Genomic DNA, 15,698 nt, shown 5'->3' on the forward strand with positions numbered 1-15,698 from the left:
ACATTTTTACCACAGATAAGCAATCTTTCTTTTTACTAAAAAAGAACATTTTAAGCCATTCCTTTAGGCATTCAACAAGTATTTATCAGGTGGCTACTACCAGGAGGAACTGGTCTAGCCATTAGGAATACAGCCCTGATGGAGCTTCATTCTATTGGGAGTATCAAGCAGTAGACAAAAATCAAAAACATATTTCACACACAAAGACACACAGAGGTAAGAGAAACAGAAAACAATAAAACACAGGAGGAGGATAGGAAGTACCAAAAATTGACAGGAGAGTTAATTTTTTAAATAGGGTGGTCAAAGTCAGCCTCCCTAAAAAATAAGACATTTGAGCATGGATGTAAAGGGAGGTGAAAGAATGAGCAATGAGGAGAGCAAATCTAGACAGTGGCGGAAAAATTTTTAAGAGAACCTAAAAATATACTAAAATCGAAATAGCAACTTACATATTCACAGTGGAGATAATTATTTCACTTACCGGAGGATTGATTTCATATAATTCTTTATTCTTAGCAATCGTGTCATTTATCTTCTTCTGCATATGAGATATATGCTGCTCGTACGAGCCATCATTAGGAGTCTTCCCAGCAATCTGAATACCACCAGGTGTTGGTAAAGCTGCTAAATACACACCTGTGGCCGACTGGTAAAAATAATGGGGAAATAATCAGAAAAAAATATCTAAAGAATAATAGTCTTTAAGTTTTCATATTCAGGAATGTGGTCCTTGCCCTGGAGGAAAAAGATAATTAGCACGCAGTGCTTGCATAGGACATATGTGGAAGGGCACAGAAAATCAGAACTGGTAACAAGGGTTGGTTACTTCAGCAAGAACTCTGGGTAGGTTGGGGACAGCAGTGAAAGGATGATTTACTTTTCACTGCATACCCAACTGGACTTTAAAGTTTTTTTTGTTATGATTGTAAAAAAACTGCACTGAAAAAAACAGCTTATAAAAATATGACTGAAAGTTGTTGAAAAGTAAATTTTTCATGAATGAGTAGTTTACATTTAAAGTGGCAAAAGTAAAAGGGAAACATGCAAAGCAAGTAAAGAAACTGAGTTCAGAAAGGATAGGAAACTTACTCAAGATCACACTGTCAATAAATGTGGGGAAGAGACTTGCATCTGTTTCCGACTCCAAATACCAAGAACTTTCCACTATACCATCCTGCCTCCATAATCACCAAGAGAGAAAACTTGATACAGACTTTTAAATATTTAATTAAATAACTACTGAATTGTGACTTTGTAACAGTACTACATGCCATTAGTACTGAAAAACTATTAGGGGAAATCAAAACAAGATAACACACACACACACACACACACACACACACACACACACACACACACCTATGTACATTTATGTTTAAATATGCTTCTGTAAGTAAAGCAAAGCAAAAAAAAAATGTATAAAAGTACAAACATCAAATTGTTAACATCAAAGGAGTGGAATGGAGAAAAGAGAAGACAATTCTTTTAACTCTGGATATTTGCATATTTTGAATTGTTAGAGTTGTTGTTGTTGTTATTGTTATTACACAATTGCCAATTTTGTAAAAGTCTTTCCTAGAAAGGGTATAGTACTCTATGAGGAAGTCTGTGCAGCAGATGAAATTGATCCCCAGAAGCTCTTTCTCCTGGGTTGTTCATGTGTCCATGACTGCACTCACCACCCAGTCTCTGATGCTCAAGCTCAGACGCCTTCTGCACCATAGTGCCCTATCTCTAACACTTTCTTAACACTTTCTTAACTGCATTCACTAATGAGGCAACAGCCCAGAATGGCTGAGAACACAAACACCAGAACTAGACAGGCCTGGGTTTGAAACTGAGTTCCGGTACATATAACCATATCACTTTGGACAAGTCTCAACCTATCACAGCATCCGTTTCCTTGTCTTATAAAGTAAAGTGTCTTATACATTCTTTCTGGAGCAGACCAGTGCCAGACACCCAGGAGGCACTCGTCGGAGATTAGTTATCATGGAGGCTACTCTCGGGACCTTGAGATTTAACTGCACAGGCTAAAACAGCACAAAGATAAAAGCTCAAACAGTTATAATGAGTGTCACTAGTGATCAAGAAGAAAAGATTAGTAAGAATCAGAAAAGGCAGTATTTGAGGCAGGCACTGAAGAATTATACCAGGGTCACAAACTAGTTTCCTGGGGCTCAACCATCGAAAGTGTTCGCTACAATTGGCACAATGTTCTTTAAACTTCTGAATCTAAACCAAGCTCTTAGTTCCCAAGACACCCACCAATAACTACAGTTCTATATTCAGCCTGACTACACATTTATGTTATGCCCTCGCTAAGCTTGTGAGTTTTTAGATGGGTGAATTATAACTAACACTCTTTTCCCCAAATTAACCTAAATATCAAGTATTTTAATATGAATCAGATTACCTTTATTAATCACTGCAAATTCCTCTTGTTAAAAAAGTGAGATTTCCTAATTAATCATCAACACACACTTATCCCCTACATACATAAATTTGCATATTTGCTTTTATAGAAAGAATAGATGAAGCAGGAAACAATTTAGCATTTTATCTACAAATACATACTGAGAAAAAGAAACCAAATTCCATAAATTTCTATCTATCTATCTATCTATCTATTTATTTATTTAGGCTGCACTGGGTCTTTGTTGCGCCATGCTGACTTCTTAGTTGTGGCATGTGGGATCTAGTTCCCCAGCCATGGATCAAACCTGGGCCCTGTGCATTGGGAGTGTGGAGTCTTACCCACTGAAGCACCACGGAAGTCCCCCATAAATTTCTTAAAATTAAATTCTATGCATGTCTCAGAAAGATGACAGAGAATTCCAATTTGAAAAGTACTGGTGACATAGACAAAAATTCTGGCTGGCAAAGTGTGGAGAATATGAAAGAATTTCCATAAATATTTTGCAGGTATCTAGTTCTCTGGGTCTCAGGCTACTTAAAAAGGCAGTTCTCACTTTCCCCACTGATAACTTTCTAGTCGGAACTTATTTTCTAATAAGCCAAGGTGAATGTGAAGCTGAGATAAAAACCTTTTCACTGCCTCACAATTTATTAGCACTTCAGAAACACATGTATTTTATTGCACAATCCACTGCTGAGCACTGGTGCACATGTCTCTCATGTATTGATTTTCTCCATTAAAACTAAAGATTCTTTTAGCACAGTGGTCCTCCCTGCTCAGGAGTGATTTTGTCCCCCAAAGGATATCTGGTAACGTTTGGGGACAGTTTTGGTTGTCACACTGTGGGGAAGCTGCTAGCATCTAGTGGACAGAGGCCAGGGATGCGGCTAAACATCCTACAGTGAACAAGACAGCTCCATATAACGGAGTTATCCAGCCCCAAATGTGAATAGTGCCAAGAAGGAGAAACCCTGTTTTAGCAATGTACAAACAATAATAAAGTTCAGAACAGTGGTGGCCAATTTACAAAACAAGCTATACATGGCAATTCTTAGAAATCTGACCATAGGAATTATGATCAGAATACAAAAATATAATAATAGTATAAATATAAATAAATTTATATAATAGTTTATTAATTTAATTTCAAATAATAATTTATAAATATAAAAACATTTGAAAGCCTATCACTAGACTTTTTTTTTTACTTCTTATAATGTCCCTTAAGCCTTAGAAGCCTTAATGCCAGATCTTTAGATAAGTCTTTTTAGAAGACTCTTTGAATCACATAAAACAGAATCTACAACTACAGGAATCACAGAACAAAACCAAAACATCGAAACTCACCGCTAAGCCCATCAACATATTTTCACCCACTGAGATCTGAATTCTCAGTCCAAATAAAGCGTTCATTCCTTTGAGTTTTAGTTTATTCATTAGCTGAGTATGCACTTCATATTCCATAAATGGCAACAGATTACTGATAGCTGTGGCATTTGCTTCTGCTTGTGCCTTCTTTTTTAAGCGACACAACCTGTTAAGGAAAATAATTTAGTCAGTGGAGAGTGTTCTTGGTACAATCTTAAGAAATGTCCAGTTTTCTTAAAGTTTCTAAAAGTGTGCTTGATAAAACGTTTACTTGTTTCAAATGGACTTCTTAAGTTTTATCAATAATCTTTTCTGTCATTTTTTTCACTGTACATACTTTTGCTAAAAGTCCTATTTGAATAAAAAGGAAAAACATCTCAAAATCTCTAGAAATGAAATAAATACTGATCAAAATCACTAGAGAATATAATTTTGCACCTTAGGTTTCATAACTCCCTGTGATCATATAATGGGTGGATAGCAAAGGAAAAATCTTAATTTACTCATTAAAAGAATACAAAGCCGGGCTTCCCTGGTGGCGCAGTGGTTGAGAGTCCGCCTGCCGATGCAGGGGACACGGGTTCGTGCCCCGGTCTGGGAAGATCCCACATGCCGCGGAGCGGCTAGGCCCGTGAGCCATGGCTGCTGAGCCTGCGCGTCCGGAGCCTGTGCTCTGCAAGGGGAGAGGCCACAGCAGTGAGGGGCCCGCCTACCGCAAAAAAAAAAAAAAAAAAAAGAATACAAAGCCTACTTGAGTATACACCATGTGCCAGGCACTGTTCTAGGTGGTGAGCACTGATCAATGAATAAAACACAAAATCCCTGTTCAGGCTTATATTCCAGTGGGGGCAGAGGGGAGGGGAGTAGGAATAAACAAAGAAACAAGGCAACCACAGATAAAGCTTAAGAATCCAGACTGTGCAGAAAATAAACCAGGTGAAGAAAAGTGAGAATAACTCAACATAAGGCCTCACAGCAGAGATGACACCTGAACTGGGATCTTAAAAGCACGATGGAATTGAGAGCGCTGGAAAAAGACAATGACGGAATGGAGCTGGCATATTAGAAGAACCAAAAGGAGACCACTGTGGGTCAAGTGAAGTGAGCAAGGGTGAGGGCAGCACAGATGAGGGTGCAGTTAAGCATGGGCATGAGCATGTTAGGGGCTTCGGGTCATGGTGAGGAGTTTGATTTTATTCTGCCAGCAATGGGAACCCCCACATAGGTTTTAGGTAGTAACACGCTCCAAAGTATATTTTAGGACATCGTTTATACTGCTACACAGAGAATGGACTAAAGATAAGAGAAATGATGTGGGGATGGCAGACAAGAGGCTTAAATTTAGGTAAGAGACAATGAGAGCTTGGACTAAAAAAGGTAGCTGTGAAGATGAAGGAAAGATCCCCAAATTGGCAAGCCAGGCTATTTAGGACAATAGTTCTCAAACTCTGCCTTGCATCAGAACCACCTGGAGGGCTTGTTAAAAAACAATTACCATCCCCAGAGTTTCCGATTCAACAGGTCTGGCACATGACCTGAGAATTTGCATTTCTATATGGTCCCCCAAAGATGGTGATGCTATTGGTCTAGGTACCACACTCTGAGAACTGCTGATGAAGACTAATTCCCTCTTACCTAAAACAGAAAAAAAAAAAAAAACTGAATAAACTATATCTTTAAAAATCTTCCTAAAAGCATCACAGGACCAGGGCAAGGAGCAATGCAGGGTACAAACATAAGGAGGTAGCATAAGGAAATTCTTTTGTGGTGGTGGGACAGTTCTGTATCTTGACTGTGGTGGTGGTTTACACAAATCTATTTGTGGGATAAAACTGCATAGACCTATACATATATACACAAATACATAAATGAATGCAAGTTTAGAAAAGTGTAAAACTGAATAAGGTCTGTAGCATAGTTAACAGTATTATAACAATGTCTATTTCCTAGTTGATACTATACTACAGCTGTATGAGATGTCACCAATGGGGGAAGCTCATTGAAGGGTACACAGGACTCTATACAATTTTTGTAACTTTCTGTGAGTCAAAGCAGGTAAAACATAATGAACAGTAACCAGCAGAAATAACAGAAAAATAAGATTTTAGATATTAAAATCATCAGTTACAGAATCAATCATAGACTATAGTATATGATATATTTGAAAAAGAACAAAATAAAACTTCTTGGAATAAAAATAGATTATCAAAAATTAAAAAACCCAATTATTAGGTGTAATAGCATATTAAAGACAGCTGAAGAGAAAATTAAAGAAAGATAAACAAGAAAATATCCAAAATATAACATAAAGAAACAAAAAGATTAAAAAACATAAGACAAGAAAATAACAGATATAGAGGAGGCAGTGAGAAAGTCTAACATACTTTTAATTGGAGTATTAAGAAGAGAGAACAGGGGCTTCCCTGGTGGCGCAGTGGTTGAGAGTCCGCCTGCCGATGCAGGGGACACGGGTTCGTGCCCCTATCCCGGAAGATCCCACATGCCGCGCAGCGGCTGGGCCCGCGAGCCATGGCCGCGGAGCCTGTGTGTCCGGAGCCTGTGCTCCGCAACGGGAGAGGCCACAGCAGTGAGAGGCCCGCGTACAGCAAAAAAAAAAAAAAAAAAAAAAAAAAAAAGAAGAGAGAACAAATGAAACACAGAACCTAAAAAATTTTTTTAATTCATGAAAGACACCAATCTACAGATTCAAGAAGCCCAAGGTATAACAATTAGGATAAAGAGAACTCCATACCTAACACTTTATAGGGAAACTGCAGAAACCAAAGACAAATAAAATAGCTCACACACAGCCTGAGGGGAAAAAATAGACAAAGTTCAAAGGAACAACATTTAGGCTAATAGGTTATTTCTCAACAGTCGCAATGAAAGCCAGAAGGCAGTGGAAGGGTATCTTCAGTGTGCTTAAAGAAAATAACTGCCAGCCCAAAATATCTTTTAAAGATAAAATAGACTCATTTTCAGACAAGTAAAAATAGACAGCTCACCACCAGCAGATCCACCAAAAAAAATACTCAAGATAACTCAAGCAAAAGAAAAACAATCCTAAATGGAAGGTCTAAGATGCAACAGGGAATGAAAGCAAAAGGATTAGAAACATACTTTAGAAGAAGATGTAACATGCCTTTGTAATAACTTTGATATGGGGAGGTAGAATACCATATCTGGAAGAAAGAACTGGATAGAGCAAGTATCACTTATTAAAACAGTAAAGACCAAAGAAAGAAATGGAGAAAATCAGCAGTTCAATTTGGAACAAGTATGAGATGCCTAAGAAAATGATGTGTAAAGCAGACAGGAAAGTATATGGGTCTGAAACTCACAAGAAAGTTCTGGACTAGAGCTATAAATTTGGGAGTCCTAGACTTACAGACAGCATACAGACTTATAGGAGTTGATGAGTTCAACTAGGGAGAAAGCTTTGAAAAAGGGTCCAAACTCACGGCTCTCAAGGAACAAGAAATGAGGAGGAATCAACAAGGAGACTGAAGACTATACATAAAGGTAGTAAAAAGGAGGAGGTGTGGCATTGTGAAATCAAAAGTTTCAAGAAGGAGAAAATGATCAAGTGTGTGATTATTGCTGAGATGTTAAGTAAAATGAGGACAGAAATGCTCAATGGATTTGGTAGCCTGGCAGTTGTTGGTGACCTAGATAGCTGCAGCTGTTTCCTGTGTGCCAACCATAATTTAGCATTTCCTATTCCAGTACACTTTAAAAGGAACTCTTAACAGCTAACTGAAGTTGTAAAGGAAACACCACATAGCACTGTTCTTAAAAAGACGAAAAAGTCAATTTCCACAATGTATTAGATACTTAATGTCATTAAAGCATACCGAGTCACACCCCCAGCCTGCAACAGGTTAATTAATAATCCTCATAATAATACACATTTGTACAGAATTTCAATGTTTAAAACTGCTTTTGCATATAAACTTATCTGAGTTTCATAAAGAGGATATTTTTCCTCCATATTTCCCATACAGTAAAATAAGAGGTTCAGATAGAATTGCCAAGCCTTCCCAGGATCACACAGGTAGGAAGCAGCAGATATTTGAAAATACGTCTATTTGACTCCATACCCTATGCTCCTTCAAGGACCCCAAATACCATCTTCACAAACATACCTTGCTTGGATGAGACAACCTTTTCCAATAACTGCTGCATCCATTGGGAGGTCTATAGTTGTAAAGAGAACATCGGGAACTTTTTGTTTCCTGCAGTTATAGCAATATGTGAGATGAGCTGGAAATGGCATATTCAGTTCATCATATGGTATATGGCAAAATCCACAGCCTGCAGGCAAATTTTCTTCTAGCCTATTAAGAATACATTAAGAAAAAAAGGTATTCTTGAAAATTCTATGCATTTTTTCAAAAACATATATTACAAATCCAGTACTTGTATACATACTACACCACAACTTCGACCATAGTAGGTATCACTATGACTGATAAGAAATGACCAGGAAATCAGAACCATGCACTGTGCTATGAAAGAAGAGGCTTATACAAGTAGAGTCATTTTGCATCAATTCTTATGTTTGATTACTTATCACCTGACAAAAACCACAATCATTCCAATGGTTTTTCCTTTGGGATACAACATAAAAACAAATGGCTAGACAATAAGTGTGACATTTTTCTACTGTGTGACAAAGATAACACAAAAAAAATCACAAAATAATTCCTAAGAAAAAAAACTTTTTAACCAACCTAACAATTTGAAAAAAATCTATGGTTAAAAACAAATCTGTTTAAGAGGAAAAAATGTAAGTTAAAGCCAGGCATACTCTAAAGTTTCTAATTTATGATGTCTGTTTTAGCATTTCTGTGAAACCAAAACACCTGTGTTTCAGAAATGAATATCCATCATACATAAAGCAAAAATGAACAACCCACAACCTCCCCGTTCATTGCAAAATGTCTGTTGTACTGTGCTGTTTATGAAATCATTTTAGAATGATTAAGTATTTAATCATTCAGTCATTAAATATGAGGAAATGAGGAGAACAGGAAGGGAAACAGAGGGAAGCTCCATGGAGAAATCCCAGCTTTCACACAGCCACATCTTCTATGGCTCTGGTAAGATGTGGGTTCTCCAATCCCTTTCATCTAAAGTAACCCTTTAAAAGTTGAAATTTGGGGGCTCCCCTGGTGGCACAGTGGTTGAGAGTCCGCCTGCCAATGCAGGGGACATGGGTTCATGCCCCGGTCTGGGAAGATCCCACATGCCGCGGAGCGGCTGGGCTTGTGAGTCCGGAGCCTGTGCTCCGCAACGGGAGAGGCCACAACAGTGAGAGGCCCACGTACCACAAAAAATAAAAAAATTTTTTTTTAATTTAAAAAAAAAAAGTTGAAATTTGGCAAGTAGACACATTAAAAAGGGAACAGAAAACTCATACAACGCCTACCAGGAGTCAGGCTTTCTGTAGATCCTTTGTATATATTATTTCACTGAATTTTCACAATAACCCTCTAAATCAAATTAAGTTTCTCCCAGATATTATTCTTTTATTGTTGAGATGGCATTCTCGCCTATTAGAAGTAACAGGGGAATCAGACAGATCTGGGAAGAGCCGTATGACTCTGAGCAAGTCATTTAACCTCTCAGAGCCTCCTCTATAAAAGTGCAACAACAATATCCACCTAGAAAGGGTCTTTTTTGGTTTTTTTGAAGATTAAGTAAGAAAACTATAGCTAAATACTCACTCCCTGTAATATAACACCCAACAGAGGGCAACAAAAACTAGTTCCACTTGGCCTGAAACCAAGCTGAGATATTAAGTAACTTGCTCAGTCACACTAAGTACTAAGTAGCAGACCTCAGATTTTTATGCCAGTTTGTTTGAATCCAAAGTCCATGTGTTACAAGGGGACACAGAAAGATGAAAACTGGGGCAATTTTTAACTAAACACCTCACAGAAATTTGAACATAAGTGGTGTAACATCATAAGGCATAAAAAATAAAAGTGCTAAAATTTATGAAAGCATTTGAAATATGAAATGTACAAAAGGCATTATCTTTGAATACTCATACCCTAGGGAATTTTTTTCTTCCTTCTACTCTCCTACATTTTTCAAATTTTCTCTACTAAGCACTAATAATTTCATAGCAGAAAGAAAAAGACATTTTCCTCTTTTACAAGTAGGGATGGTATCTGTTGCATCAGACTGCCATTCAAGAGAGCTGTGTCCATCCAAGCCACAATACCGAAACAACCAATCTGGATGGGAAAGGCTGTTTGTTTAATTAGGCTTCTATCTAGTGAAGGAGGGAATCTATTGACACAGGTGAGAACTATATGACAGGACTGGGACAACTCACTGGCAAAGTCAGTTTTCTCAAAGGAATATTCCAATTGTTCAATATACTTCAAAATGTCCCACCTCCACTTTCCTATTTACCATGACTTTTAATGCTCAGAAATATATTATGGTCAAAACCCATTTTTAATACTGACAAAAGAAGAAACTGACCAAGGTCTTCTGTGTGCCTACCAGAGCTAGCATATCTTTCTTTGCTATACAGAGACTTGCAAATTTATACTAAATTTGATCACATACAGAATTTTTTTTGCTTTCTTCCTTAATATACACTAATACATTAATACTGGGGGAAAATAAATATGCATAGTGTAGGGCAAGGAGTATTTAAAATTTATATTATTTGGGAAAACTCTGGTACCAAACTAATAGTTTTTTGTATATATATTTGATAACTTCGCTTTATGGAAAATACTTATGACATTTATGGAAGCTAACAGATTAAAGGGACCAATAATCAAATAAACCAAAAAGTAATCTCATTTTACCTAATGCTTTCATTTTTACTTTCTCTTTCACATATATTAAAGTTATATTTCATGAAGTTTTATAACATAATTGAAGCTTTTATACATAATTTTCGGATAACATAGTGTTTTGATTGTTTTATACATTAAGAATTTTATGAAAATTGTTTCATGACCTTTTCCTGTTTTGGAGGTAAGAGAAAGGAAAAGGAAAGGAAGAGAAAACTCAAATAAAATAATTTATTTCTACACTGTAGCAAACAAAAAAATGTATACTTGAAATCCTTCGATTGGTAATCATATGTGTCATTTATCAAGATATTAGAAATAATGATGTGTCATACAGTGCAGAACCCAACACTTCTTTGTTGCTACGGATTAAGTAAAAATCAGTAAAGTGCCTGGTCCTGATTTCAAAATTGCACGCCTATAACCCACCCTCATAGAGAAGGACTAGCCCAGCTCTGAGAGGAAGAAAGTCAACCTCTCCCTTCTCTGCCCTTAAGGAAAATAAGCCAGGATGTCATGACAACCTCTGTTCCAAACAGCCCTCCACGGTGCCATCCTGCAGAAATCTAGGGTTCAGTACAGCTGCTGTGCCGGATGCAGATAAAATACAGACCTCTTCACTACAAAAGAAAAAAACATAAACAAGTTAACATTTTCAGGGAATCTAACTTTGGAAAATGTTAAATATCAAAGTGATTACAAGGGTGACAATTTAAATGTAAAGTTAGACTCTACTAAATATTAATATCACAGGATTACCTCCTAAACCTAGAATAGAAAACAGAAGTAATATTGTTAAAATGGAAAGGATAAGAATTCTTTCTTATTTAAAAACTGTACAAGATAAAGATATTAAAAAAAGATATTAAAGATATTTTAAAAAGATATAAAAACATATTAATGACAACTGATTCCTTTATTTTCTTTGTTTTTTATTTTTTTATTTTTCCATGGAAAGGCATTTTATTTTAAATACAGCAGTGTGATTCCTTTAAAATATGGTAAAGCTGATAAAGAGTGGAATGTTTCAAAATAAAGGTAGTAATAAACTATATTGCTGAATCCAGCAATAACCCATCAAACTGTATTAAAATACTCTTTAAATGTATATTGAATTTTATTAAAATTATTCTAAAAGCACAACTATGTAAATATCAATATTGTTATAGCTTAATTCAAACTTAATAATAAAAAGATATCTGAAACAAATAAAATACAAAATAAACCAAACAGAGCTTATGCTACATCATTATATGTATGATAAAAACTGATTTTCAAAAGAATTCTTTGAAACTCTTGATTACATACCACCCAGCTTGAAAACCAAAAAATTAAACAATCAACATAATTATTGAACGAGATCACCCAAAGCTAATGAGAAAAGTAGCAGCCTAGGGACAAAATGCTGGAAACAAAGAGTAAATGGACCAGAAGAAAGGATATAAAAGAAATGGTCTGTAAGAGGCCAGGCTTACAATGTTTAAGTGGGCACTGAGAACGTCAGAAAAAGTAACAGGGAGCCACAGAAGGCGCCAAATCAAGGAGCTACAAGAGCAGGTGTGCATTTCAAGGTATGCGTTTCAGGGAACTGAATTCAGTAATAGTAAGTAGGATGGGTTAGAACAGAAAAAACTAGTAAAGACAGGATTTAAAGACAATGATATTTTGAGGTCTAGAGGGAAAAGAGAAGTTTGTATCAGGTGAATGCAAACTTCTAAGTAAATTAATTGAACTCATTTCTATAGACTCCTGCAACTGTGCTTTATCTCCAGCCACTGATCTACACCTCTGGCCTTCTCCACATGCTAGTCTTTTCACCTTGAAAACCCTCCCTATGCCTTTTTCTTCATTGATATAACTCATGCTCATCTCCCAAGATTCAGTTCAAGCTTCAGTTACTTCCTTCACACTTTCTTCTAATCCTAATTCTAACCTCCAGCCTTCTGAGATCCTAAAGCATCCTAGGATGTCTCTATCATAAAATATATTATACTTGTCATAATTCTCCAGGAGAATGTGAATCTGATGGCAAGAACTAGGTCTTTTAAAACCATATCCCTAAGACCGGAGAGCGCATGACACGAAATCCATGAATAAGCAAGCAATAAGCAATAACCTACTGGGGAGTAAGGCAGGATAAGCATAACAAAGTTAGTAGTTTAACAAAAGTAGAACAGCTACTATGGGAATACAGCAGTTCAAGGGTCTGCAAAGGAAAAGAAAGGGTCCTCAGAAGACGAAACAGCATGGCTCTGTAACATCCTCATTTACTACAGTCTAATCATTTTTTCTCCAACAAAAATGATCGCCACCACCACAAGAGAGTTATCCATGTAATAGCTGGCAGTAAGAATTATCCAGCACAAGGTGGAAAAAGAAGACAGCAGAAGGTCACACCGTTTCTAGATGACATCCAATACAAACTTCTGAACGAGTGGGAAGTAGGGTTCAAGGATGGCAGATAGCAAGTCAAGTCAGAACCTATGTAAGGAGCTGGGAAAACTCTTGGTTAGGATAAGGGTCAAGACAAACTAGGTGTAAATGAGCAAATGGGATGGGTGGAAAAATATTAAGTTGTGATCCAAGAGGGAAACTTTATGGTTTCAAATTTTTAAAGAGAAGCAGTTTCAAGTGACAGTGAGGTCCAAAATAAGGCTGAAAGTCACGTGGGGACAGAGGATTTGAGAATGAGAAAGTACAATGCCAGGCTGTTAGAAGGGAGATAACCTTGTTTAACTGGAGGAGATGGGCCAAGCAGTAATGAACAAGGCAGAAGAAAGTTTTGGAGGTAGAAAATTCTGAACTGTGGAATGGCATGGACGTTAAGGAGGAGAGGCTGTCCAAATGAAAGGGAGGAGAAAAGTGGATTGAGAACTAAGAGTACGGAAGTCCCTTCCTAACTGGGTAGAGTTAGAAAGGATGATTTGTGGGCTTCCCTGGTGGCGCAGAGGTTGAGAGTCCACCTGCCGATGCAGGGGACACGGGTTCATGCCCTGGTCTGGGAGGATCCCACATGCTGCGGAGCGGCTGGGCTCGTGAGCCATGGCCGCTGAGCCTGCACATCCGGAGCCTGTGCTCCGCAACGGGAGAGGCCACAACAGTGAGAGACCCGCATACCGCAAAAAAAAAAAAAAAAAAAAAAAAAAAAAGGATGACTTGTTGGCAGGAGAAAGTTAAGTTACAGTTAGTAAAAGAAGGCAGAAAGAGTTTACAATGAACTTTAAAGACACATGGCAAGTTCATTTACAATAGATCAAGGGTTCCAAAATCCCAGAGGAAGGAGTTAGCGGAGTCACATACTGGAGTAAAGTAGGCCTAGAGTTAATACTTGTTATGTGCCAGTATTATATTCTCATTTAATCCCTCAATAACCTTAACTGATAGGCAGTTATTATCTCCACTTCAGTGTACAAACTGGGGCTCACAGGAGTAGAGTAACTTTCCCAAAGTTTCACATTAATTAAGTAGCAAAAATGGCGTATTAACCTCGGTGTGATATACTCTAAAAAAGCCCATCCTCCTGGACCACTCCACTATTCTTCTTTTCCCTGTATCTGCATAAAGCTCTCCCCCTTTCAGATGACAATCTGTAACTTACAGCATCTAGAAAATCAAGTTGTTTTCATTTACCAGATGCTAGTTGATTCACTGTAGCCCACTACAGCATGACAGCCTAATGCTTTGGCATGTGATTTTATTTCTTGTCTGATTTCTGCCCACCACGCATCTCGAGTTTCTGGTTCATCTGAAAAATAAGTTTTAAATCAGTTCAATACTCAATATAGCACATTGTCTATTTGAACAAGAAATGTTTAAAATAAGCATACTCTGGAAGGCAAAGAAGTACTATTCTACAACAGTTTTTAAAACTTCACATCTTTAAAATGCTACTTCTCAAAAAGCTTATTAACATTTTAATTTAATGCTACTTCTCAAAAAGTTTAACATTTTAAACTCGATTGCTAGAAGATAAACCACCTAGTTCTATTTGCTTTATTACTTTAAGGGACATCTATAGGGACGTATTTTATTAGATACAACTTGAAAGGTAGACCCAGAGTTTCCAGATTCCAATCTTAACCTAAAAGGACATCCTATGTCTCACCTCACTGAGTGGATACCTTATGAGTCATATCCATAACTTTAACTTAAATTCTGATTTCATTTCCTGGTACCTATTTTTTATAATGCACTATATTCTGGGTTCTTTCCAAGACAAAGATTTGTCAATGTTAAAAAGCAGAAAGCCATCTGTAGCCATTCTTCTAAAGAGATGTGGGTCCTGAAGCAAAGTGGCAAGAAATAAAGGGACTGGACAATGCAAAATAAGGAAAGCAAATACATTTAAAAGATTAATACAAAGAATCTGGTTAATGTATATAAGGACAAATTTCAGATAGAACACTGTAACTCCATAAATGGCTCTGTCATTAAGAAAATGCTTTAGAATCACAGAATTGCATTTTATTACCATAGAGGAGTCCAATATTGCTTGTAATGGAGCATTATAGATGGAGCATCTGTCACACATACTTCCTAATCACTTGCATTTAGCTGCAAACTACTGGTGAACAGCAGCTGCATATATAGCAACTTTTTAAGCGCAAAGATGTTAAAAACAGAAACGGTCTATAATCAGCATCTCCTAATTTGTTTCTTTTTGTGGCAATTCCGTTTGGGAACAATTTGGAATAGAAAAAACAACTCTAAATAATATGCTAAGTTCTTACTGTAAATTTTCCACATAAAAGGCACTATTAAGACTGAAAATCAAACAATCCAAAAGCCTTCTTTTTTGAATTTCAGTACTTATGCAGTTTTCAAATACGTTTTTCAAAATAAGTAGAATAAGTAGAATCATACTCACTAGTGAAATACTGAAGACAGCAAAGTAAAGAAAGGTTAAAAGCCTTGGTATAGCTCACATTCCTATGATCTCCTCCGCAGGGAGGAGATCAGCAAAGGGGAAAAATGAGGAGATAAAAGCCAGAACTACAAATGATGCCAGCCAGTTCTTGATTTAAAGTTTTGGATCCAATACAGAGCTACCCTAAAACTTTCTTTCAGAAGAAAAGAAAGAAAGGCAA

At 37.0% G+C, this 15,698-nt stretch overlaps 1 protein-coding gene across 3 annotated transcripts in view; it reads right to left on the reverse strand.

The window, feature by feature from the left end:
* The window catches only part of C2CD5 (C2 calcium dependent domain containing 5), an 86,241-nt gene that overhangs the window by 22,391 nt on the left and 48,152 nt on the right, over positions 1 to 15,698 (reverse strand). For all 3 annotated transcript variants that reach the window (XM_081249197.1, XM_081249198.1, XM_081249199.1), the window contains exons 11-15: positions 14,242 to 14,356; positions 11,136 to 11,231; positions 7,936 to 8,127; positions 3,770 to 3,956; positions 485 to 649 (exon numbers count right to left, since the gene is read on the reverse strand). In XM_081249197.1, the coding sequence (XP_081105323.1) occupies positions 485 to 649; positions 3,770 to 3,956; positions 7,936 to 8,127; positions 11,136 to 11,231; positions 14,242 to 14,356 (755 nt within the window). The remainder of the gene's footprint in view (positions 1 to 484; positions 650 to 3,769; positions 3,957 to 7,935; positions 8,128 to 11,135; positions 11,232 to 14,241; positions 14,357 to 15,698) is intronic.

This window comes from Mesoplodon bidens (assembly GCF_964165515.1).
Source record: "Mesoplodon bidens genome assembly, chromosome: 11".
NCBI lineage: Eukaryota > Metazoa > Chordata > Mammalia > Artiodactyla > Ziphiidae > Mesoplodon > Mesoplodon bidens.